At 35.5% G+C, this 27,584-nt stretch overlaps 1 protein-coding gene across 2 annotated transcripts in view; it reads right to left on the reverse strand.

Moving 5' to 3' along the window:
• The window catches only part of FNDC3A (fibronectin type III domain containing 3A), a 162,782-nt gene that overhangs the window by 15,326 nt on the left and 119,872 nt on the right, over positions 1-27,584 (reverse strand). For both annotated transcript variants that reach the window (XM_030882305.3, XM_030882304.3), the window contains 16 exons: positions 25,684-25,743; positions 24,449-24,587; positions 22,677-22,730; positions 20,493-20,617; positions 19,948-20,122; positions 18,065-18,151; positions 10,461-10,599; positions 9,860-9,928; positions 8,924-9,042; positions 7,217-7,322; positions 6,954-7,129; positions 5,366-5,479; positions 4,499-4,648; positions 4,112-4,395; positions 3,794-4,006; positions 1,014-1,180 (listed from right to left, as the gene is read on the reverse strand). In XM_030882305.3, the coding sequence (XP_030738165.1) occupies positions 1,014-1,180; positions 3,794-4,006; positions 4,112-4,395; positions 4,499-4,648; positions 5,366-5,479; positions 6,954-7,129; positions 7,217-7,322; positions 8,924-9,042; positions 9,860-9,928; positions 10,461-10,599; positions 18,065-18,151; positions 19,948-20,122; positions 20,493-20,617; positions 22,677-22,730; positions 24,449-24,587; positions 25,684-25,743 (2,177 nt within the window). The remainder of the gene's footprint in view (positions 1-1,013; positions 1,181-3,793; positions 4,007-4,111; positions 4,396-4,498; positions 4,649-5,365; positions 5,480-6,953; positions 7,130-7,216; positions 7,323-8,923; positions 9,043-9,859; positions 9,929-10,460; positions 10,600-18,064; positions 18,152-19,947; positions 20,123-20,492; positions 20,618-22,676; positions 22,731-24,448; positions 24,588-25,683; positions 25,744-27,584) is intronic.

Genomic DNA, 27,584 nt, shown 5'->3' on the forward strand with positions numbered 1-27,584 from the left:
GCCTCACTCAATAGTGGGGTACAAAGGTGTTAAAATCAGCAATCTTCTTAAGGTAAAGAGACACTAAACCAGATGAGGGAACAGAAAAATAACTCAGTGAAATCCATCAGCATTATTAGAAAGACTATTCAAAGAACAGTCTTGCTAACTATGGATCTGCTTAACAAATGATACATTCAAGTATATGATCCAGGACACTGTACCAGAAATCTTTGTAATTTGTCCTCAGAGGGTGAGGAATTTTAGTATTTTTTACTTTCCAGGGTCATTTTAAAGTAAGAACCCTGCTGAAATTAATTTTAAATATATAATATGTACACAAATGTGTGTATGTATGTAAATTTGATTTAAAAATTCAAGTTAACTAAGTATTTATTTATGTTTTGCTAAACAGATGACCTGGCTCTCTCCCTGAAATCCGAATGAAAACAGCAATGACTCAAAACAACCAGAATTGTGATTTTTTTTCTTTAAGTAACAATAGTGGAAACAGCAAACAACCCTATTAGAAAACGAGCCTACCTATTCAGTTTAGTACTTTTATGTTTATTAAAAAGATCAGTGACAAAAACCAGCACTTGTCTGATTATCAATATGCCAGATAAAATAGCTTTTATTATTAAGTGAAAGTCCCAGTAGGTAGGCTTGTCTAATTTCCTTTTTATAATTTAAATGTTGGACACATCCTGGATGATAATTTTGATAATTTTCTTTTCTTTTTTTTTTTTTGCGGTACACGGGCCTCTCACTGTTGTGGCCTCTCCTGTTGTGGAGCACAGGCTCCAGACACGCAGGCTCAGCAGCCATGGCTCACAGGCCCAGCCGCTCCGCGGCATGTGGGACCTTCCTGGACCGGGGCACGAACCTGTGTCCCCTGCATCAGCAGGTGGACTCTCAACCACTGCGCCACCAGGGAAGCCCCCTGGATGATAATTTTAATAGTACAAAAGTACTTTATGAAAAGTGCATTTAATTTATTATTAAAGAAAATAACTTGAGGATGTATAACTTACCTTTCAGGGCAGCTGGGACAGATTTTGGAGTAGTGAAAATATATTCTTGGGAAAGAGGACCTTCCCCTGCTTCATTACAAGCTTGAATACAGAATTTATAAGATGTTGACTCATTAAGTCTTTGTACTTTGTATGTATGGCATGGACCTCTGTACAGGGATATAAACCTAAAATGGAAATGACTCCTATGAAAAATAAACCTTGACTACCTTATGAAAAACGTTTAAAAACCACTAAAAAAAAAAATACAGTTCAGACATTATTTAGGAGTAATAAGTTACTCCTAGGAGTAATAAGTTACTCCTAGAATTTAATGCCAGGAATGGTTTGTCACACAATAAATCTGTGTTTTTTCGGCAGATGATGAAAATCACAGAATTAGTAAATTTCCCAATTTGACATGGTTTCCTGAAAATTTATTGCTAAATTTTTCTCTTCAGGCTTCTGGTATAAGCTTTGTTTCTGACTGCTGTTTTTTAATGTTTACATTTTAAAGGATACTCAGTACATCACAATTTTCAATATAAATTATTTCTAACTAGAGTCATAGGCATACAATTTGTCACATAAAAAAGAGAATTCCCTTTCCCAGGCATAATTTTAATTGATTTGGTGAGGTTTTCTTAAGATTTACATAACAGTATGAGATAATATATAATTTCCCATAAATTATCCACTTGAACTGTTCAATGGAAAGTTTAACATCATATATGTTATCCGTATGCTGAATGTTCCCCAAATTTTTGATTGGCTATTTAAAAAATTTTTGGAAACTGAGGAATGAATAATGAATACTCATATAGTTCTAACAGTCTGAAAACTGTAGTTAGATTAAAAATGAAGAAATATTTAATAATCTTTAGTAAGAGTATTTCCAAGAAGCAGTAATTAGATAAGCCTTGCCTTTTTTTTTTTTTTTTTTTTTTTTTTTTTTTTGCGGTACGCTGGCCTCTCACTGTTGTGGCCTCTCCCGTTGCGGAGCACAGGCTCCGGACGCGCACGCTCAGCGGCCATAGCTCACGGGCCCAGCCGCTCCGCGGCATGTGGGATCCTCCCGGACTGGGGCACGAACCCGTGTCCCCTGCATCGGCAGGCGGACTCCCAACCACTGTGCCACCAGGGAAGCCCAAGCCTTGCCTTTTGAATCTCCAATTTTTTTTTTTTTTTTTTTTAAATGATAGGAAAGCAACCAGTGGCAAAACCACTGTCGAAAAAAGGTGAACGATGATAAAACCTGTGGTCAGGGAACAGCTGAGGTAGCATTCTGACATGATCCCACAGCAAGTGTAAAGAGTTGTGAAAAGTCAAAAGAAAGTAACTAAAGATATTAAATTGATTTAGTGCATTAAGTTTATATGGTAAATTTACAGTATCATAAAACGTTTTAATTTATTTATTTTCCACAGCCAAAGACCATACCCCATACCCTACAACAATTCTCTAGATGCTAGCTAAATATTAATTACAGCTAAAATTCTAAAATAAGAATATAAACTAATATAATCTATACTTAATAGAATCTTTGTTCTATTATCTTTCAACCAAACGCCAATTAAACCTGTTTCCAGTAAACCTTCTTGCACTACCCCAAATGTAAATGCTAGAAAGGGGATAAAAATAAAGAATTAATTAACCTAACAGTAACAACATATATTAAAGATAAATGGCTATACCAAAAACCTGTGGCAAGGCAAAGAATTTCCTTCCAGAGATAAGGCTACAAACAGTACATAAAATTCTGCCAAGAACAAAGGCGAACATTCATAGAGGCACAGATTGCAGGAAATGATCAATACTATTTGCTCTGTGTAATGCTCTTACTGTTGATACAGTATGTTTAATTCTGTATGCTATTTTAAATGTGTAAGTACTTCTGATAGAGAGTACTTATATACAAGTACCTTGAATATTCCATTATTGAATACTTGGCTAAGATACAAACCCAACACAAAAAACAAAGTAATCTTGGGAAATACTGTCCCTGGTACTCTGAATCTATCAAACATACAAATTATTTCTAATAAACTGAGTGAAAAAGCAAACAAATAAAAAAGAAAAACCAACAAAAAAACCCACCAGATTCTTAAAAGATTAGAGTAACGGCTGTGAAAGATATATGGCATTGTTTATTTTGGATATAATATCAATAAATTACCCAGACTGGAATTTGAATAATTTACACCACACTTACTTTGAGTAACACTATAATTCAAATGCATGATTTAGTGGGGTAAAATATGGCATGGATGTAACGAGACTGTAAAGGATGGTAGCACAGAGAAGAACCTGAGTAGCCAGGGGACTGGACTATTTATTCAGAGAGTCTAAGATCTGATGGTGAGGAAGTAAACTACTGCATTCACTTAGTGTGCAGGCCCTGTGAGGGTGTGGAGGAGGGTGAGATATAATCCCTGCCTTCAAGGATCTCAAAGGCCTTAAGCCAATCAATGATTTACTGTAAAAACTGCCTCTTGCTGGAAATAAGCACTGAAGAGATTATTTTCCAGCACAGATTACGTTTCTTTTACTAGCTTGAAGAGAGGAAATGGGTTAGAGATGAGAGCCAAATAATAGTTCCCCTAATTTTTTCTCTCTTGCATCACCCTCCCAATTATAAACAGAAAATCTTCATTATGTCTTCTGATGTTTCAAAAATGGCATACTTAAAAATTATTTATGAGACTTCTAACTCTGTTTTTTAAAACTTATTTCTATTGTTAAAAAAATTTATGTACTTAAGACCTGAGAAACTATATAAAGAAGCAATTAGAAACACCTACCTTCCATTCTTATCCTCCATCTGAAGGTGGTACTGAACAGAATCTGTTGACAATGTCTTTGGGGTTCCTTCTCCCCACTTCAGTTTAAGGTTCTGGTGGCTGAAGGCAACACATTCCAGACGAGGTGGATCAGGAGGGAGGGGTTTAGTTTTTAATTTTATCATGTGGCTGAAAGGACCAGCTCCAAGGCTATTCAAGGCTTGAATTCGTATTCTAAGTGCCATATTAAAAAAAAAAAGAAAAAGTTTAGTTTATGATTATTCTATTTAAAGTGTCCCTCTGGTCTAGGCAAAAATTAACATAGTTTTTACTGTGTACCTGTATGTTGTATCTGGTTGCAAATTGTCTAGAATGTAGCTTGTAACCTTTCCCACAGTCAAGGGCTGTTTATCTCCAAAGTCTATGCTGTAGGCAAGGATTTCTGAACCATGATCACAAGGCTTTTCCCAGCTTACTGCAAGGCATGTAGACGGTGAATAATTGGGATTTTCTATATCATCATCACTTACTTCTTGAAGACAAGTCACAATACCAGGAACTGATGGTGGAGTCACACAGGCTACTACTTCACTGAAAGGGCCTGCACCCACAATACTCAGAGCCTACAAATTAACAGAGCCCAAAAGGTAAAGACGCGATCATGAAAATGCTCACAAGACGCAAAACTCTGGATAGAGTAAGTGACAAGGCCCTGACCGCCTTTACCTGGACTCTGCAATAATAGGTAGTTGCTGGTGAAAGTCCTTTTAATTCATAACTGAGACCGGGCCCACAGTAACATATCTGCATACTTCCTTCAACTCCTCCCCACTCCAATCGATATTCAGTGACATCAGTTCCATTACTCAAAGGGACCTTTAAATTAAGAAGAGGATAAAGGTCTTAAGTCCTGACATGATTAAATAGCTTTTGGGCAAAAATGTTCTTTACCTGAGCATATAAAAAACTGAATTGTTTTTGGATTTTTAAAAAATGTTTAACAGAATTTAAACTGTTCAATATTACATTTTTATTCATTAAGGCCACCTGAATTTAAGATTTGTCAAAAGTATAACTTTGTTTTCAATTAGAAGTAGAAATATCACTGAAACACTTTAGAAAGAGTACTTTAATGTAAATATACTTCAACTCTATTAAGTAATATAAATGTTAAATCGTACAAGGACATTTTCTTTGTTAAATTTCAAAGGAAAATGAAAATGTAATTATCATTATTGATTATTACTATATGCAATAAATATACTAGAGATAATAAACATAAGAGAAATAGTATTATAGTAATTCCTATGAATGTTTGCTCTGAACATTAAGCTCACCGTGGCTAAATATCTCAGTACCGAGACAAAGCCTTTGATAGAATACAAAGCACATCACAAACAAGAATCTAAATACTTGTAATGTAAATATACCTTATTTAAATGCTTCAAAGAGAAAAAAGAATTCACTTTTTACCAAGTGAATTTAACTAGGACTTACTCTTTGTATAATTTATGGAGATGAATGCACAGTGTCTTTATTCTTTTATATAAACTGTTTCAATCACTTAAATATAAGTCAAGGAAATTACAATACCTCCCAATTCACTTGTGCACAAGTTGCAGATCTCCATGTAACTTGAGGGGGCTTGCACTGATCTGGTGGTCCAGGGGCTGTAGTAATATCACATTTTTCTGAAAATGGTCCAAACTAGAAAAACAAATATTGACTAGTGTTTTCATTTTTCACCTACCAACTGCACAGCTCTCCATAAATATTCACAAAAAATCAAATTCATCATCCCTTTCCTTTAAGACTAATTGGACATAAAATTCTAAAAGAAATCACAGAAAGTAAAGATTTAATTAATGATCATGGAAGTAAATATGTGGGGTGTTTTAAAGTTTCATTTACTATAGTTTCTTCACTTGCCCCTATTATTTCATGAATTGGTTTTTGTAAAAAGGGCGGGGCATTCAGCAATTGGGTTGGTCAAATAAATAAGAAAAAATTCTGTGAAGGGTGAAGAAATGGATACCAATTAAAGGCATGAGAGGTGATGGGCATAAATTATATCTTAAAATTTAGAATAGCTTTAGTAGGGTGTAAAAATTAAATTCTCTGGAAATACAGAGAACAAATATTTACTTAAGATGATTTTGACAGGTTATCACAAACCTGAAAATATAGGTTAAAGACACTAGCACTAAAGATGTTAATCCCAGTGTACTGCAGCCTTGAGGGGCTGACAAGATCATGACTTCAGAAAGGAAGGAATGACGTACGTAAGGAATACCAACCAAGTGTATAAAACTGGCATGTAAGAAATTTAAAAGTAACTAAGTTTACAGATATAATGAACTCAGTTGGAGAATGAGACATAAAACAGCACAGTTTACTAAAATCTGAAATAATGGGGAGAGACTTGTCAGTTTAACTTTATGAAATTTTATACTGTAGTTTAAAGAAACACAGTGCTAACTCAGTTAAAGTAAGAAATCACTGCTTTGTCCTTAGAGAAGTTTTAATTCAGAGGGACGGTAGGTGTCACAGTTGGGTGGAAAGGGCGCTGGCTCTGGGGTCTGAGGAAGTGGCTGGCCTCCACCACTTCTTCGTCTGTGTGACTGCTGGGGCAGCTATTAGCTTTTCTGAGCCCCAGCTTCCTCAGCAGTAAAATGGAGACATCACCTGTTTTGTCCATTTTATGGAGTTGTACATACATAATATTTTTTTAAAAAAACCCACACAAAACCAGAATGCTTAGAATGTAAGTTTTCTCCTTTAGGCAAAAAATGAATCACAACTAGTTGCAAACTGAAAGTAAATGCTGCATTTAACCAGCCTCAAAACACTTAATAACTCTTAAGTATTTCATCTTATGATCATGTTTCTACTCTTTTCACAAAGTAAACCCTATTAGCACTGCCTGGAAGGCAAGCTTTAGCTTAGCTAAAGTCCAAAGTGTCACATAGTGTAAGTGGGGTTTGAAAATACTGAGTGAGATTCTATAACAATTAAGTTATGGTATACACTGACTTCTCTCTTATTTATCAACAGAGGCTTATTAAAAATTGTAAAATTTGGAGTTGCATGTTGAAAGCAAAATGGTCAAATAATGGGTACAATGACGTATGTTATATGAAATACCACTGTGATTATAATTCAGTCAGCTCCGTCTTCGTACCCCCATTTTGTTAGCTGCACGCAGTCTGAAGCTGTAAGTCTTTCCAGGAAGAAGGCTGCTCACTGTACATTCCACTTCAGAACCTTGGTAAACTTCTCTGGGTTCATCTCTTTCTACAGGAGACATTTCCACACCATAGCAAGAAATGGGTGATCCACCATTGACCAAAGGGGGTCCTAAAGGTGGAAAGATTCATGCAATTTAGCAAGAGGAATATATTTAATACTAACTTAATTATAATTTATTACCAAAGTGAAAATTACCCCATCGTAACTGTATTTCTTTTGCTTTGGGTCTACCCTGTAATCTGGGAGGGAGGCATGGGCCAGGAGGCACAGCTGGAGTCTGCACAAGTAAAGATTCAGATACCTGCCAAAACAAAAGCAAAAACAAAACGAAAATGCCCCAAGCCAAATAATCAGACTGCTTTTGTTAGAGGAAAATAAGACAAACACAAAGATTGCACCAATAATTTGAAACTGTACTTGACTATCAACAGAAAAGGAATAAAGTTCTGAATAAAATCAAACCCAATTAAATCATTAAAACTCAAATTTTATACAGGCAAATAAAATAGACATGTATTATGTGACTACTAGATACAAAGAAAGTTACCAGAACCCCCCTGCCCCAAAAAAACCCTCTCTTTTCTTCTTTCCATAATTAAAAAAACAACCAAAAAAACCCTCCATATAACCTAATGGACATTATTTTTGATCATGTCCAAATGGCTCTACAAACCTCTTCTAAAAAAGGATGTTTTAACATTCTGTAAATGCTGTCTGCTCTGTTTTCAGGAGGTTTAGACTATTTTGTCCACCTGACTGTATTTTTAACCTAAACATTAATTTATTATTAAAAAAAAATCTTTCCTTCTTTCTTTCACCCTAAAAATAATTTAAAAATCAGGTAAGTTTTCCCAAGTATTTGGCATCTTTCCAGGTATTTGGTATTACTTTTAATTTCTATGCTATTAAAAAAATCTTTTAGTTTTATTTTAAAAAACTTTCTCTTAAAAACACTGACACAAACTCAGTGCCATATTCATTATCTGCACTGTATTAAGGTTTACACTTAAACTTATTCCAAACATAAATAAAATATTTGGTCATCACCTTATTCAGAAAGGCATTCATATAAGAATACTATAGATGCTATATTAGAAAGATAGGTGTTTTTTTGTTGGGGGGGGAGGGGAGTGGGGGTTTGCATTTATTTTAAACCTAGGAAGATTTTCTTATTAAAGAAAATGAAGCAATTGGATCCAAAGCCTGTTGGGCAGGACTTGCAACTCAGTTTCACAGTACTCTCATTTTCAACAAAATGCTTATAATTCATTAAAAAACCCTACTTTCATTGCATTAAATCCCATTTGAAAAATAATAACAATTATGAATGCTCCAAGAAACATTCTTGGTTGAATTCATTAAAAAACAAAAAAATCACTTCTATTAAAAAACATACTTCTCCAGAACATTACAAATGTCTCATATATAATCAATGGCACATATAAGTCCATTTTGGTTTTGGGGTCTCTAATAAGTGAAATAATTGTGAAACTTTTCTGAAATAAGTGGATATTTAGAATTTGTATTTAAACAGTAAATGGTATTTTATGGTTTGTCCTGATACACATAATTTACGGTACACTAAATAAGCCTACGATTATTTTGTTTCTATTTTTGTTAGGTAGGGTTATTATTGAGCATCATCTTAAAATTTATCTTTATAAAATTGTCTGCAATGTTTTCATATATTTATTCTCCCAAAGCTAAACAGCAACCAGACAATAGATATTCACTGAATTTTGACCATAAGCTAAGTACTATATGTATTAGAATAGTGTGGTCACTATAAATTTAACCACCTACGTTATACATTTATGATTTATTTCAATAATTGAGGTGGCATCTGATGATCTCATCTCATTTGACCAAACTTGGAAAAAAAAATCTGCATGTAAGTATTACCGCACTCTGTCCTCCATCACTGATGCAGTAAACTCGAAAACGATAGAAACAGCCTGGATTCAGTCGATCGCAAAAATGTTCCCTAGTAGCTCCACTGTATATCATATCCCACTTGTTTCCTGTAAGGTGAAGAATTATGTTCAATCAGGTACCAGGTAATGTTTAACATTTTGGTATCATAGACACAGCAGGTATCCTAGCTTCATTCACTAGGTAAGTGTTTATGTAATTTGTCAGAAACAATTTAAGCCTGTTTTGAGTTTCCTGGAAATGATCTAATTTTCTTTATGTGTGCAGCTTCCTAGACAAATTTGTATGGCTTTGTTGAAGTGAAATATCTCTGTAACTCTGTACAGACTTTGGCTTAGATTGATAATTTACTTTTAATTAAACATTTTAAATGTGTTTACTGGGCCGGTAATAACATTATAACACACAAAGAATAGAAAGAACCAATACCATAGGAAGTTTAGTCTTAATTAAAAGACATCCTTATTTTTTGCAAGGAAATAGGCCATTTGATAGAAATAAAGATTGTTAAATGTGTGATTCAAGAATAAATTTTACTAGGCAAAGAATTTATTACTAAAACTAGTATAATGTAAGTTAAGTTTTAGAAGATGGTTTTTCTGATACATCTGGGTATAAATCTAACTGAGTAAGCTAACCTTCAGAAGACTTTAGGTATACTGGAACTGAGTAGTGCAAACAAAGGAGGGAAAAAAATAAGAAAATAATATAGCTATACAGCAGCCTTGCATTTGAGTCACTGTATTTCTGGAGATTACAACTTAAAGTGGGTCATAATAGACAAAATCTTAAATGCTACAAACAAAGGAAAAAATCAAGAGAAAAAAAAGAGATTATACAAAATTTAAAATCATGAAGAGTAAAGGTAGACTGGTATAAATATCAATTTTTAATAGATATTCTTACCATTAGAACCTTCTGCCATCTCTACTACATATTTATTGATGGCTGCCCCTCCACTGTCTTTTGGTGGGTCTATCCAAAGAAGCAAAAGTGTTATTAGGCAGAGTATACACAATTAAAAAAATCACATAAACTCATAATAGACAGAATACCAAACTCAGGATTGCTCTAAAAGAAAGAAGAATCACCTGCAATGATTTTTTAAAAAGTTAACTCCAGCATCTCATTTACTCTCATTTTTGCATAAGGTAGTACATAAGCAGGTGCTCAATTAATTTTTGTTTTAAATGAATAAGTGATTTTAATTTCTCGTGAAAACCAGGATGACAAGAAACTGTAGCTACAAGTTCAGTAATCTTTCATTTCACACATTGCTGCCCCTGCTCAAAGTTCTACAGTGGACCCCAAGTTCTTCCTCCATCAAATCTGAACTTAGTATGTGTGACTACAAAGCCATCCTCAAAACAGTAAATGAGTCTCACATTTCTTACTGAACTTACTTGAGCTAACAAATTCATTCAAGTATCTTAAAAATGACCTAAATATTCAAATCATTTTAATCAAATATAAAGGTAATGATATACAAGTATGCATAATATCTTACCCCAAGTTATTTTAAAACTATGTGAATGTATCTTTCCTTTAACTGAGGGCTTTACAGGTACTCCCGGTTTATCAGGGCATGTAGTAAATTCAACTACTTCACTTGGATTACTTTTACCTTCTGAGTTATAAGCAATAACCTATGATGAGAACACAAAGACATAAAATAATTAATGTTTGATACCTAATGATATTGGCTTAACGACCAAAAGTGATGAGAGACAACTAGGCTCAGTCAAATGATTTATGTGAGAATTGCTTGTCTTCAAAAGGGACTCAGCATTAAAAACAAAAAGGGATCCATCTACGTCTCTATATACACTAATATGTATAAAATAGATAACTAATGAGAACCTGCTGTATAGCACAGGGAACACCAATTTGCTGTACAGTAGAAACTAACACAATATTGTAAAACAACTATACCCCAATTTAAAAAATAAATAAAAACAAAAAAAAGGGACTTAGCATATATGAAGAAAATTCAGGTATAAAATAATCCCCTTTTAGAATCAGTCTTGAAAATACAAGTATAAGTCTAACATTTTGATACTAAACAAGAGTCATCACTGGAACAAGCTATAATCTGGTGATACTTGATGGGCTTTAGGCTTGCTTTAACTTATTCTTTTATTATTCTTCAGGGGTTTAAAAAAATGCCCACAAATTCTCTGAATTTCCTCTCTTTAAAGATAAAGGTTAATTCCTCTTCCCTTGAACTGTACTTAATGACTTGCTTCTGACAATGTAGAAGAAATGATGGTATGTGTAGCTTCCCTATGGAGAAGCCCATGTGGTGAGGAACTAAAACCTCTGACCAAGAGACAGCAAGGAGCTGAGGACTCCTGGCAAAAAGTTCACTTGAGTGAACTTGAAAGCACATCCTCCAGCCATAGTCAAGCCTTCAGAGGACTGTAGCCCCACATGACATCTTGACTGCAACCTCATACAAACCCTGCATCAGAACCATCCAGCCAGGCTTGTCCTGAATTCCTGACCCACAGAAACTGTGAGCTAAATAAATGTTCATTTTTTCAAGCTAAGTTGTGCAACAATAGATAAATATAATTCATATTTATAATAATTTATACTTATTCAATATAATTATATTTTTCACTTCAGAAATTTAATTACATATATATTTTAAAATTCTTATTTATTTTACTTATTTTTGATCGCATTGGATCTTGGTTGCTGCGCATGGGCTTTCTCTAGTTGCGGCAAGCGGGGGCTACACTTCGTTGAGGTGTGCAGGCTTCTCATTGCGGTGGCTTCTCTAGTTGAAGAGCACGGGCTCAGAGCACACGGGGCTCAGTAGCTGTGGCTCACGGGCTCTAGAGCGCAGGCTCAGTAGTTGTGGCACATGGACTTAGCTTCTCCGCGGCATGTGGGATCTTCCCAGAGCAGGGCTCGAACCCGTGTCCCCTGCATTGGCAGGCGGATTCTTAACCACTGAGCCACCAGGAAAGCCCTATGTTTATATTTTTACCTATCTCTTCTACTGAACTTAAAGTTCCTCAAGTCCAGTATCAAACTTGATATGATTTTTTCTCCAAACCTGCTCCATCTCTGTTCTTCCCCATCAGTAATAAGCACTACTACCATTTACCTAGTTACTCAAGCCAAAAATCTAGAAGGATCTTTGATCCTTTCTCTAAACTTATTTGTCAAATCTATTAGTAAATCCTGTACTCTACCTCCACTTCTCTGTTTTCTATACCTACCACAACCTTAGTTAAAGCCTCCTTTATTTGATGTTTGCTGAATGACTGTAACATACTACTAATTAGTTTCTCAGCTTCCATTCCTTTCCTTAACCTCATCTATTCTCTACATGGCAGCCAGAGGGACTTTATCACTTCTCAGCTTCACGGCTTCTCATTTTACCAGAATAAAATCTAAATTCTTATCTACAAAGCCCTATGTGATTCCACCCCTGACTACCTCCACTCGAAAGGTTCTCCGAGTCTTTTACGTTAGCAGTTATTTCCTTTGCCTGGAATGTTCTTTTTAATCTTGACATGCCACCTCCTTCTTGTTATTCAGATCTGTTTAAATGTCATTTCCAGAACTTCCTCGACTACCCAGTCATTCTGTCAACTCACCCTATTTTAGTTAACTTGCATAGCACTTATCACTATCTAATGTTTGTTTGCTTGTTTGTCGTCTATTCCTTCCACTAGGATATTAGCTGTTTTGATCACTGTTGAATTCTTACTGTTTAGAAGAGTGCTTATCATAGAGCAGATGCTCAATAATTACTGGCAGAATGAATGAGCCATAGGTGGGGACCACTATGACGTGACACTACAGACGAGGATCTAAATAAAATCTATTACCCCAAATAACTCATGCAACCCATGAGAACTCAGTAAAATTTAGTGCAGTTGTTCAGTTTTGCTCAGGCTTCCTCATCAGTCCTCCCACATATTCAGATAGAATTTCAGGATGTTTTCTCACTCTGCTGCTTTACAAATTAGACTTCAAAGGGGGTCAAAACACTTTCAACATAGTACAGTGTTTACTTAAACCTCACAACTAGAGGAAGATTTTTTTAAAAAACTGAAGTATAGTTGATGTATAAGTTACAGGGTGTACAGTATAGTGATTCACAATTTTTTAAGGTTATACTCCATTTATAGTTATTATAAAATATTTTCTATATTCCCTGTATTGTACAATGTCTTTTTAAAAAAAAGAAATTTATTTATTTATTTATGGCTGTGTTGGGTCCTTGTTGCTGCGCACGGGCTTTCTCTAGTTGTGGCGAATGGGGGCTACTCTTTCTTGCGGTGCACGGGCTTCTCATTGTGGTGGCTTTTCTTTGTTGTGGAGCACAGGCTCTAGGTGTGCAGGCTTCAGTAGTTGTGGCTCACGGCCTATAGAGCACAGGCTCAGTAGTTACGGCGCACGGGCTTAGTTGCTCTGCGGCATGTGGGATCTTCCTGGACCAGGGCTCGAATCCGTGTCCTCTGCATTGGCAGGTGGATTCTTAACCGCTGCACCACCAGGGAAGTCCCAATGTCTTTTTTTAAAAAACTTTTAATTTTATATTGGAGTTTAGCCAATTAACAATGTTATGATAGTTTCAGGTGCACAGCAAAGCGACTCAGCCATATATATATACATACATGTATCCATTCTCCCCCAAACTCCCCTCCTATCTAGTCTGCCACATAACATTGAGCAGAGTTCCCTGTGCTATACAGTAGGTCCTTGTTGGTTATCCATTTTAAATATGGCAGCGTTGTACAGTATGTCTTTATACTTATTTTTTTATACCTAGTAGTTTGTACCTCTTAGTCCCCTACCCCTACAGTGCCCCCTCCAGAGGAAGCTCTTATTTTTAAATTATATACTTAATAAAATCTTTGGCTGCACCGTGCCGCATGCGGGCTCTTAGTTCCCCGACCAGGGATCAAACCCGCGCCCCCCAGCCGCCAGGGAAGTCTGAGGAAGCTTTTAAAGTAAAAGCAGACTCCATAAAAACCATAAGGTCCACTAATTATGTTTTTAAAGCTATATATGTCAGCACTGCCTTTTACTTCAGTTAGCCAGTAAGGTATAAAACCGTATTTTCCCCCAAATTTTACGAATAATCAAAGCATTCATTTATTGTCCACCACAGAGGGAGCACTGTAACTCTAGGTGTGGTGCACTTTTTACCTTCAGAGTTTAGAATCTTTGTGCAGATTCTATGCAGACAGGCAATATGCATATCAAAAGAATTAGGCAACAGAAGAAAGATTACTATGGCCTAAAATGGTCCAGAAAGGCTCTGAAAAAGCAAATGGAAGTGATAACTGGGTTTTCACAGACAACAGCAGTGAAAAGGGGAAGATTGGGTAAGAGAGAATAGAAAGATGTGAGTACAGGAGCAGAAGGGAATAATAAATAGTGAGCTCTGCTCAGGGAAGGATGAGTATTCAGTGTGGTGAGGGAGCCAGTTCAAGTAAGAAGTGAAAGGCAGTGCAGTTAAAAAACTGAATGGGTTGGAATATAAAGAACCTTATAGCAAATTAAGGAAATTATATTTTGGAGGCAAAGCTGTGTTTCAGACAGATTAGGTATAAAATATAACTTGGATTAGAAGGTGAGCAATTAGCTTGAAAGTGATACAGAACAGGTTTGGAGATTTAGTACGCTTTAGGACAGAAATGACAGCTCGCATAAGGCAAAGAGATGATATATCCAAGGCAGAAAGGGATATTCCAGGTAGAACTAAGGACTAAACTTGGGCCACACTTAGATAGGGCAGAGGAGAAAGGGAGACATCATAAAATGACAACAGACAAGATGAGAAAGAAGAGGGAACGTGACTCTGTACTGCCATAGATGCTGATGTATGAGCAAATTTCAAGGATGGAAGATAAGTGAAATTGATGGACCCAGATACTGTTTTGATTTCTCTTCACCTGTGAGAAGGCCTCAAAAACAAGTAACAAGCTGAAGTAAAGGTATCTAAGGGTTCTCAGCTCAAGGTACTCAGACCCTGACTTTTAGAAGCCTTGCTACTTGAAAACATATTTTTTCAGGAACTTCAGGAAATAAGGCATTAGTTTTCTAGTGGCCCAGAGTCATAGGGCTGGCCACTAGTCTCTGACGGTTTTAACTCTTTCTTGAAAATCTGGACACTAGGTCCTAGCCCAGCTTCCAAGTGAACCACTGGATGGAATTAGCATTGTTCAGTTGTTTATCACTCTGAATTTGAAATGATTTTAAGAATTCTCATTGCTCTCTTATGCTTTAAAGTTTTATTTTCATTTTTCTTTTGTCCTTTAAATTTTTTTGTTCTAATTTTGTTATAGTATTTTGAGTGTCCTAGGATTGTCCTTACTGTACAACCTAGAACTCTGGCATTTGGTAAACTTGCTCAAATTAGAATTTTATGTTAATCGTATCCTTATTGTTTCTTTACAAACAATAATATGCTATTTAGTCACTACTTCCGGCATTATAATATTTTTATGCTTTTGCTTAGTATTCTATGATTTCTTTTAGAGTGTTAAGATTTTATTTTGATATGTTTGCTTGAAAGAGGAGACTGCAAATGTCAAGCTAGAAAGGAAGACTCAAACAATAGAAGTAGGATTTAATGATTCAACCCCACCTCAGCTGGCACCCAGTGCATGGCAGATTCAAAATAAATGTTTGAGCTTCTAGAAAACTTCATACAGTCACCATTTTCTATTTCCTAATATTTTTTTCCCTCCTCTAGATCAGTGGTTCTCAAATTTTCACAAGCATCAGAATCACTTGAAGAGCCTACTAAAATACAGATTGCTAGGCCTTACCCCCAGAATTTTTAAATAAATTTAGCAGATTATAAAGACATTAACAACTTCTCTTTTGAAGATCTGCTGGTATGATAATCATTACCTAAAGCAAAAATGCAATCCAACACCATAAGAGGAAAACTAGAATAAATGTACATAATACTTCTTAGGTATTTTATAAATCTTGTCAATAATAAAAACTGTATTTGAAAATTAAAATGACCCAGTGTTATCAGAAGTTTTAAAAATGAAGCTAATATACAAAATAAAGCATGACAAATATAATCATTATGCACTGCATAATCAAATTTCCCATTATCATTAAAATTTTCTTTCATAGGTTCTCAAGGAGTAATAAAAGTTATCTTTTGCTTTTTAATAGTGAGAACAATTTACGATGGCTTTTATCATTTATTTGAAATAAGTTGTTTAAACAAGCAATGGTAGGAAAATTCAAATGTTGAATTTATCAACTAATAAGCATCCTGTTACAGTCTGGGGAAAACCTCTGCATAAAAATGTAGGCTGGCTTATATTAACTGGTATATTAGCTAATTCAAGCACTGTCTACCAAGAAATAGCAATGCATATCACCAACCAAGTCAGAGCTAAAATATATCCTAGAATGGATGAAATACTAGGAAAGATACAGAATTTTCAGGAGTCTCCATAGGAGAAGAATTTTCAAAGCTTGCTACTGCTTCAAGTGAGCAAGACGTAGAGTCTCCAGGCCTCAAGCAAGCAAGAATGACATGAGGTAGGTTGGGTGGAAGCAGCAGCGTCTGCCTAGTAGAAACTTGAGCACCCTGAATAGGACTCTAGGGAAGGATATAAAGGAAAGAGGAGGAGTTTCATCCAATAAGTAAATATTGTGAACATATGTGGGGCAAAGTTTCTCACTGATGATGATGGGAGTTAGAAATAAGGAAAGGGAGAAAATTAGAATTAACCCATGGCACTAGATTAAATGGAGGTTTTTGGTGCAAACTCATGATTTTTAAAAATAGATATTCTAGAAATAAGAATATAAATGTGTTTGTGCATGTAAATTGTGTATGTGTGTGTGTATACACACACACACAAGACAAACACACATACATCTAGTTCTTAGCCTTGTCCACTGAGAGGATGCCCAGGAGTACCAATACCCTTATAGCATTAAGTATACTTACTACCCAGATCTTGACTTCTAAATACCATTGTCCACTTAAAGGACCCAGGTGCTTTGAGAAATGGCCAATATCAAGGTTGACGAAGAGAAAGTACAAGATGAGAATGAAATACCATGTTCCAGAAAGGGTGGGCTCAAAGAATGATGGGGTGGGGACATGTCAAAAAAATTCAGAAGTCAGCCTGACAAGGGGTCCCAAATCTAAGACAATTTGAACCTCATAACTGATAGCCATAGCAACAAAATATAACCCACTCAGTAAACAGGAATCCATGAGTTCATACTGATATAAATGAGAAAAGAAAGCTTTTCCTTATAGTATAATGCAAATTAATAAATGTAGAAGGAATGATAAAATTAAAAAAATCACCACTTGGCAACCATTAATCATGATTACTGAATAACTGATTCAGGCAAGAATTATCAATGGGTGTTAAAACTAGTGGGTGAAACTTTGATGAGGAACAAGATGTCTACAGAGTATTCACAAAATACTTATTACAAAGAGAAAAAGAACAACTTTACAATGAAGAAACATGGTAGATATCACCTTCATCAAGTAACTACTAGTGACTGGACAATTGAAACTGTGCACCACTAGATAGAGCATTAAAATATCATTACTTTTTTCTGATATACCTGCCAAAAAAGCATATTCTGACTATGTTCAATGATATCCACATTTTTTTTTGACATCCACATTTTAAAAGATGTTTTGTTCACGTTTTGCAAATAAGACTCCTGTAAAACATTGAGACTGTTTTGAATTTAAATAAAGTTTGAGAAGCATTATTATATAGTAAAAGTAAAACTTATTAAAGCTCATTTGAAAAGGCCAAAATATTTAAGATTTAAAACCACAGGGGGCTTCCCTGGTGGCGCAGTGGTTGGGAGTCCGCCTGCCAATGCAGGGGACACAGGTTCGTGCCCCGGTCCGGGAGGATCCCACATGCCGCGGAGCGGCTGGGCCCGTGAGCCATGGCCGCTGAGCCTGCGCGTCCGGGGCCTGTGCACCGCAACGGGAGAGGCCACGACAGTGAGAGGCCCACGTACCGCAAAAAACCCCAAAAAATCCCACAGGAGTGAGGCATGTACCTGCCTTTAAAACAGGAACAATAAGAACAACAAGCAAATCTTTCAAGGGCTTTCAAAGCTTACCTTAAATTTATACTTTGTACTACGTCTGAGATTTTTCACTGTGTAAGCAAGGTCTTCTCCATCATATTTAGGCTTAAAACCATATCCCTGGAAAGGGAAAATAAGTCTTCATTAGAGGTCTAACAGCAGAAATATGGGGAATAAGGAATATGTGAGAAGACTCAGGTCCTCTTCATCTTCTGTTACGTGCAATGTGATTAATGCTTGGGTGAGGGTAATCTTCACCTTGATGCTTCTATCTTGAGTAGACAGATCCAGAAATGCTACTGAACATTTGTAGGAGGATGGGGAAGACCACTTATTCTCAGTAAATACAGTAGCCAAGAGAAGATCTTTGTGTTGAGGGAAAATGAGAGACAATGGTAACATCACCGTCAGTAAGCTTATCCCTAGAACTAACAGGAATTTCCCAGACAGATGTTGCAAGAGCTAAACAAAACCATAACTATTTAACATATTTAACTTTCCCTGAACACATAACTGTGTTTAGGTGAATAGATGAATAGTTGGTTGTGCTGGCAGGTTGTGATGTCACTTATGTTTGGCATTATTTAGTTTGGCATTATTTATAGCCCCAGGGACAATGCTTATACTTTCCCAATGTTATTTTTAAAATTTAAAAAGACTGAGATATAATTCCCAAACCATAAAATTCCCATTTTTAAAGTATAAAGTTCAATGGTTTATAGTATAGTCACAAGCTTGTGAAACCATTGTTTAATTCCTAGTTCCAGAATAAAGCCTGTACTTTACTTTCTGGTTAGCAGTCACTTTCTCTCTTTTCTTATACACCAATATACTTTCTACCTCTATGGATTTGCCTATACCCATAGAAATGGAATCACATGATATGCAGTTTTCTGTGACTGGGTTCTTTATTTAGCATAATGTTTTCAAGGCTCATTCATGTTGTGGCATATGTCAGTACTCCATTCCCTTATGTGGCTGAATGGTATTCTACTGCACGGATATATTACACTTTGTTTATCCATTCATCAGTTGATGGGGACATTTCGGTTATTCCCACGTTTTGGCTATTATGATTAATGCTGCTGTGAACATTGGTGTACAAAGTTTTGTACAAACATGTATTTTCAATTCTTCTGGGTATACACCTAGAATGGACCAAGCTATTTTTTTAATTAATTTTTATTGGAGTATAGTTGCTGTACAACGTTGTGTTAGTTTCTACTGTACAGCAAAATGAATCAGCTATACATATACATATATCCCCTTTTTTGGATTTCCTTCCCATTTAGGTCACCACAGTGCATTAAATGGAGTTCCCTGTGCTATACAGTATGTTCTCATTAGTTGTCTATGGACCAAGCCAGTTTTGACTCATATTGCTTCAAAGTAACTCTGAAAAGCTATGGCACTATATATAACTAGGAGAAGACAGCCTAACTCTTGTTTAGCTCAGGTCTAGCTTACAGGAGATGAGACACTGGTAACTAGATTCAGGCTGCACTATATAGTCTGTGAGGCTCTTCAAAGTTTCTGTGGCACTTGGAGAAGCAATGCATGAACACAGTTGGAGAAGGGAGACATTCTCTTTTCTTATCTTTTAGAGTTGCTTAGTCTAAGGCTGTGGTGATCCTTCCCTCTCTTTATTTTCCCCAAAACACATATACTTAAAGTGTAGTCTGTGTTGTTCCCAGGCATAAAATGTATCCAAACACACATAAAAACCAAAACCCCCTCCAACACATCAAGAAAACAAAAGGCTGAGTTGTCCCTCACTTCCAGTCCCTCCCAAACAGTAACCAACCAAGGTTTCAAAGCATCTGGGAAACGATCTAACTATTGTGGCAATATTTACTGTATCAGGATTAATGTCACACTGAAATGTTTTAAATACCATATTTAAAATACATACTTACTGAAGTTTCTTCCTCCATCTCTAAAATATAAGAAATTCCTTCATCTGATGGTGTTCCTGAGGGTTTACTCCATTGTAAGGATAACCAAGTAACCCCAGCTTTAATTAATATAGGACTTGCTGGCATAGAAGGGGCACAGCCTGAGGTGTAATATAAGACTTCTTCACTAAAACCACTGTTGAAGCAAATGGTTTTTAAGAAGGAATGAAAAATAGTTATTTTTTATAGCCAAAGAACTCATTTTGATAAGTGACATTTTTGGGGCAAATGATAATTTTGATAACTAATTATAATCCAGTAATATATCTTGGATTTGGTAATATCTTTATGGTAACCAGGTCAGATACCTAAAAGTGAATTAGTATTGTTTTAAAACTGCAGTTTATGTAATTAACAAATTCTCTCATAGCTTTGCTAGGTTAGTAACACATCTTAACTATAGCAACGAAGTGATAACTAAGGCAGAATTTTTAGTGGATAATTTGGACTGTGAATAATTTATACAAATGAATAGTCTAAAATATCTACATTAAAATGTATCTTACCTTGGACCATAGTCATTTTTGGCTGATAGTCTAAATTTACAACCCATTGCTGGTGACAGTTTAGTAATTTTAAATTGCTTCTGTAAGCCCGTGTAACACTGACAAAATTCTCCATTTCCTTTTCCCTAAAAGAAACAGTTATTATATATCATTGTACATTACTGTAAGAAGAAATCCACATTAATTCCTAATTGATAGTAACATATTAGCTAGTGTACATTAAAAATCATCTTTGTTACATGCATGTCATGAATCTCAAGAGAAGTCTAAGATAACACATCTTTTATATGATACTCACTGTTCATTAACGCAGAATTCAAAAACTGAAGAGCAGGCATCTCTATAGCTTCTTGAACTAAGCACCCTGTTTCATAGCTGATGCTTAACCTCTGGCTTTTAGTAAAAGAAACTCTTTCCAGGTATGGATCCCACAATCTCTATGGGGGGACTGGCGGCGGTGGAAATAGGTTGATCTTTGATATGCATAACTGGCAGCTTTCCTCAGCCTATGAAAAGTTCTATGCAAACAGTTTCAAGAAAAGGTCCCTACCCATCCCCAAACCACCTAGATAGCTGCTAAACTTCCTTAAAGATTTTGGCACTACTACTGCTTAGATTTAATACTGAAAGAGTATAAACAGAGAGAAAAATCCCATTACAGACATTAAGATGGGAGAGAGAAAAGTCTGCAGTTCAGGACAACTGAAGAGTTTTAGAAATTTAAGATGCTACATAAAATCAACACATTTTTTATTTTCTACCCATTTCTCGTTATTGTGTGGTAGAGGTAAAGGGCGGTTAGGGTGACCTCTGCTTCAAAGAATACCTTTAGTCTGAATCTGGTTGCTTTATTGAACTCTAATTTTAGTTTTAATCATGTTTATAGTTGATTCTATCAAGTTATCTAAATAGAAAATCATGTCATCTCTAAAAAATGATAATCTTGCTCCCCCAGCCCAGCCACCATAGCTCTACCTCTTGTTTTGATTCCAAATCATACTGTATTAGCTGTAACTTCCTGAATAATGTCAAATAAAGGTGGGGAAAACTGGCAACTTTGACTTGTATTTGCTTTGACTAGAAGCGCTTTTATTGTTTAGTGATAGTACTGCACTTAATACAAAACTGTCAAATAAGGAATTACCTTTCTATTCCTAATTTGTTTTGAGTTTTAAATGAGATGGGTGATAAATTTTATCAAATATCTGTCATAATTTATTAAGATGATATGGTTTTTCTTCTCAGTTACTATGATACAGCAATAGACTTCCTAATTCTGAATTCTCTTAGACCTTCTGGAATAAAACTTACTTGGGTTGTGCCTCAATTTGAATTCCCAAATTATCAGTGGAATTTCTTCTACTCCCTCTGGCCCCTCCTCTTAGCTGCAGTGAAGCAGCAGCGCAAAAGAGAACATGATATATATAAATGACAGTAAAACAAAGTACTAAACAATAAAGCCCAGTATGTTTGCTGTGGTAGGCTGAATAACAGCCCCCGAAGTTACCCAGATCCTAATCCCAGGAACCTGTGAATGTTACCTCACATGGTAGCAGGAACTGTACAAATGTGGTTAAGGTAAGGCTCTTGAGATGCGGAGAGATTATCCTGGATTATCTGGGTGGGTCCTAAATGGAATTACAAGTGTCCTTTTTAAGAGGGAAGCAGAGAAGGACTTGAAGACAGAAGAGGAAGGCCATGTGATAATGGCAGCAGGGGGAGAAAAGGCAATCTGATGCGGCCATGAACCAAGTAATGAGCACAGCCTCCAGAGCTGGAAAAGGCAAGGAAATGCGTTCTGCTCTGGAGTCCCTGGAGTAAGCACGGCTGTGGTGACACCTTGATTTTGGCCCAGTGAAAGCTATTTTGGATTTCTGGTTTCGAGAATTATTAAGAGAATAAAAGTGTTGTTTTAAGCCACTCAGTTTGTGGTAATTTGTTAAAGCAGTCACAGTAAATGAACATGCTTGCCTTTAAGGCTGATGTGAAAGAAAATATTCCATCAAGTTAATTAACCAAGTGATAGCTTTGATGGTGGTTTAGTTGAAAACAATTAGAACACTGGGAAGTCTGGTCAGTAATGGTTTCTAAGAACACCATCAGCTGACTCATAAACAAAAAGGTATTTCTGCCTGAGGATATGCATACATTTTAGCCTAATTTAAAAAGTTTAAATGTACTTACCTCATCCCATTCTAAAATAAAACTTTGGATTTTAGAACCATTGTCACTAGGTGCCTAAAACAAACACCAAAAAACAAACAAAATGAGTACAAATTAGTACTTTTATAAAAGATATTGTTACGATCCAATCTAAGGCATCTATTGTGTGTTGCAGATGTTCTCTGGGATTTAGCCCTGGAAAAATGTGCACAGAGAATACAGAAATACATGCGTATCCTATAATCCTTTTAACTTCAAGAAAATAAAACAAATCAAGATGCTACTCAAATTTTTATGAACACTGAACAATCTCTTTTCTCAAGATCTCTTAACTTTTATAATTTTTAAAAAAAAATTTATCATTTTTGGCTGTGTTGGGTCTTTGTTGCTGTGTGGGCTTTCTCTAGCTGCGGCGAGCGGGGTCTACTCTTTGTTGCCGTGCACGGACTTCTCACTGCGGTGGCTTCTCTTGTTGCAGAGCACAGGCTCTAGGCGTGCAGGCTTCAGTAGTTGCGGCTTGTGAGCTCTAGAGCACAGGCTCAGTACTTGCGGCGCACGGGCTTAGTTGCTCCGCGGCATGTGGGATCTTCCCAGACCAGGGCTCGAACCCATGTCCCCTGCATTGGCAGGCAGATCCTTAACCACTGAGTCAGCAGGGAAGCCCTATAATCCTTTAAAAAAATAAATAAATAAACTGCCTTTTATCAGAAGGTTTTATCAGCTTTAAGCTCCTGGGATAGATCCTGTCATTTTCATTAAAACTCAACTTACAATCTGAAAGTGATATTGTGTAATACACTAAAAAGTGAAAGAACTAGTGTTCTGAAAGGAACTCCAAGAGGGCATACTGTCTGGATCTCTGCTTCTAGACTCCACGTGTCAACCGCCTAAGACTGCTAATTCACCAATCTGTTAATTTTCAGTGGTGAAAATTTCAGCTTTTTTGGTCATTTTTCCCCCAGTATTTAATCACTCTAAAACTAAAGAATTTCACCTTCATTTCAGTACAATGAAGAATTGTTCTTTTCCTCTAGGACTTCCGAATGTGCTTCTGGACATCCATACAGGTGAAATATCTGTTTATAATTATTACTGCCTAGACCCTAATTCCATTTTACAAGGTATTTGTGGTATAGTTTTAACAGTTACTGTATTCCCCCAAATGCAACTACTATGCAAGTTGGGAAAGCTTGTACTTAATTTTATTCAAAAATTTACCAAGACCTAGGTATCATTTCAGAAAATCATGTCACCAATGACAATGATGTCTGTGGTGTGTGAATAACCAATTCTATCTAGTGTCTTTCCATTTCATTACATCTTCTTGTGTAGCTGGGCACAAATATTTATATATCAAAAATATATTATTCTATTAAAAATAATTTTATTCCTCCTTTAAGACATATTAATATTTTAAAAACTATGAGTCTAGTTATTATGAATCTCATTTTAGGATAAAATTCAGGATATAAAGGTGTCATTACAGAGTATTATAGAAAGTAGTAATGAGCCTGAGAATTACACATTGCAGTGTCATCACAAATTCAGTATAAGGGCTGCTAATTATAAATCAATCTTTTCTGCTATACATCAGTAAGAAAAACTGATGAGTGTTAATAACACTAATAAGAGTGTTATTTTATAAGGAACAAATGCCTATTTAATACATGTGAAGAGCAAGAGCAATTTAGCTTAAACCTTTTTGTCTCCAAAAACAAATGAAGTTTAATACTACAGAAGAAAAAAAAGGAAAACAAATGTCCAGTTGGAAATACTCTAGAGAATATTCTTACCTTCCATTGCAAAGTGAGTGAATTTTTGGTCCGATTGGCTATCCTTGGTGGATTAGGTATGTCAGGTTCACAGCTCAAGGTGGTAAAGGTTTCAGCTTCGGAAGGAGTTCCCTTTATAGAATTGTATTCTGCCTGGACTCTAAGGTGATAGAATAAATTGTTTTAACCTGCAGATAGAATCACTGTATCCTCCCATTCTATAGCATCACCTTTAAGTACGGGCAAGTCAGTAAGATGCCCTCTAAATGTTCTATTGAGAAAATATGCATATCAGAAATAAAGGGTGACCCTTAAAAGAAAGAAAAATAGAATAGGCCAGGGGCTTTCATATTTTTCTGACTGCCGAAAGTAAGAATACATTTTAAACTGTGACTGTGTCTCTGAGATATGCATTTATACACACACACACACACACATACACGCATGCATGCACAAGTACCCTGAAACAATATCCTTAACTAGGGTAATATACTGATACCTTCTATTCCATTTGATATTTAACTTTAAAAATTCTGAATATAACCCACAAAATTAATTTTATGATTCAATAATGGTTGCAATCCACAGTTTGAAAAATATTAGGTTGGATGATACTTTGGGTTTATCCATAGGATGTATAATTGAAGACTTAATTTAATAGTTTAATAGGAATAATCCCAACTACAAGTGTTATTTTTAAAAAGAGGTGACTGACTAAATCGTTATACTGAGTCCCAGCTGGGGAGACCCTAGAGTCTATAAAATAATTTCGGTAAATTATAAAAGAAGAACGGTGCAGAACAAAACAGTAGTATCTAAGTTATCCTAATTAAATGTTATGAAATTCTCAGAGTTTTAATATCCCAAACTTGTACAAAATAGGACGGAGTAAAAATACGTAAGTAGCAAATATTATTTATGATTCTGTTTTGTAAAAGTTTCAAAAGCTGGGACAATTTTCCAGTGCTGAATTAGATATTACAGCTATATTATACATATTATCTGTATATTCATTCTAATCCCTAGGTCCTACAAACAGGGTGATTTACCACTTCATTATAACATTTGAGTTAAATGTTTTTGTTTTTTTTGGAAAGTGTTGACGATTATACCACAAGAAAAATCAAAGTCCACAAAACCCATGTTTTTAATCCAAAATTAATATTTAAATTATATTCTAGACTTTTAAGGAAATCATTAAAAACAAACAAACCCTATGCTATATCATATAAAAGCAACATATAGGAATTCCTTACTTTGCATGGTAATCTGTAGCTGGTTTGAGATCATTTAAAGTGACACTGGTTTCTTCTCCTCTGGGGAAAAAAAAGGCAACATTTCGTTGTATGATAAAGCATTCCAGAGGATATGTATTATGTACACTACAGTTTGTGGTACTTTATGAAATTATACTGCTTCTTACTTTTCCAACTGTAACCACATTCAGATTGCACTAATATGCAATTTGTGTAATTAAGATATATGCCGAACTTAAGCATGTACCTGAATACCACTTTAAAACAAAAAGGTATGCTAAGCAAATCAATTGTGTAAGCCAGACTTTTTTTTCCCCCCCTGTGGAGTTAGGGAAGATACTTAGCTTACTGAAGAAACAGAACCATTTTCAATTATTTAAAAATCCACTGGTATATAATTAGAATGCTAAATAACACATGTACTACTGAAATCAAACCTACCAAATTTCTACAAGGAGTCTGCCACTACTGGATTTTATTTAAAATATAACATGGAACTTTATTTAAAATGTTACAGTTTAATGAGTAGATAAAAAAAAACTGAATCATAATTTAAGGTAAAGCATTTTTTATGGCCACTATTAAATTTTCAAATATAATGGCACATATTTTCTTAAATAATCATTTGATACAACTATTATTTGGGTATGTAGCCAACAAACTAGCCTGTTTTCTCTTCCTTTTCTTTTAAATCACTGTTCTCTGTTTCATTTCCTTCAGTTAAGTTTCTCTCCTTTCCACTTTATGGACTTCTTCCTCCAACCTCCCACCTCCCTCCCACTTTCCTTCCACAGCTATCCTGTTTCTCAAATCAAAACCAGTGAATCGTATGAGAAAGGAAACATGTCTCACTGATAGAAGTACACCTTAATGAATCAAGCAGTTGTAGTAGCAGCCTCAGAAAGAGACCTTAATTGGTGCAGGGTAAAAAAGGTGACTAAGGTTGACTAATGTCCCTCTTGTGCTCTCTGGTCAGGCTGCAAATGGAGATAAATCCTTCCTCTTAGAAAGCAGCCATATCAAACTAGAACAGCCATTAACACAAAAAGAAACCTTTACGTTGATGCTCCTTTACCCTCTGTTTACCTCTTAGGTAGGTTTTGTCTCTTTTAAGAAAAAGAAATAGAATAAACACAAGGAAGTCTCAAAAGAGAGAAGGAGATAGGACATTTTTATAACCTTATGTTGCTAGATGACAGTCACTGGAGCAGTTTCTCTTTCCTTTCTTCCCCACACTAGCTATTTTTTTGAAAAAAGATACCAAGAAGGCTGATGTATCCAGTGTTGTGTGTTAATAATGATCATTCAAATGGCTAACCACATCCTTTACAATCTTCCTGGTGGTGAAATTTTAACTAGTAATCAACTTTACTCTTTTTCATCAGAATAAGCAATTTCTATATGAATAAGAAGAGAAAAATAATTTATTTTACAACCATCAATCATAAACGTCACAATTTTAGCCACTGATACTTCCTAAGGCTTCTTGGTATATAATATGCTTTAGAACCAAGAAAGAACTATGATTTTTTCAAAGTATGATTATTAACATACCAACACACAAATGAGGAACAATGGCACTAAATTCATTTTACAATGGGATATGAGCTTGTACATATAAGAATTAAATCCAACTCCCTAGAGGAGCAATATCACATTGCATGAGTTCACAGTGTAAGAGTTCTCCATTTCAGGTCCTGGCTTCTACATACTACAATTTATATTTATGTCTCAGGAATACGTGAATAGTGAAATATCTATTAGGGAGCCTACTGAAAAATAAAAAAGCTGAATGTGGGCAATGAAAGTGATTATTCCAAGGGAGTGTAGACAGAAATGTGAACCAGCCAGCATTTGGACTATTTACATTGAAATTACTATCACTGGTCAACTTATAGAGT

This window comes from Globicephala melas, chromosome 18, assembly GCF_963455315.2.
Source record: "Globicephala melas chromosome 18, mGloMel1.2, whole genome shotgun sequence".
Classification (NCBI taxonomy): Eukaryota; Metazoa; Chordata; class Mammalia; order Artiodactyla; family Delphinidae; genus Globicephala; species Globicephala melas.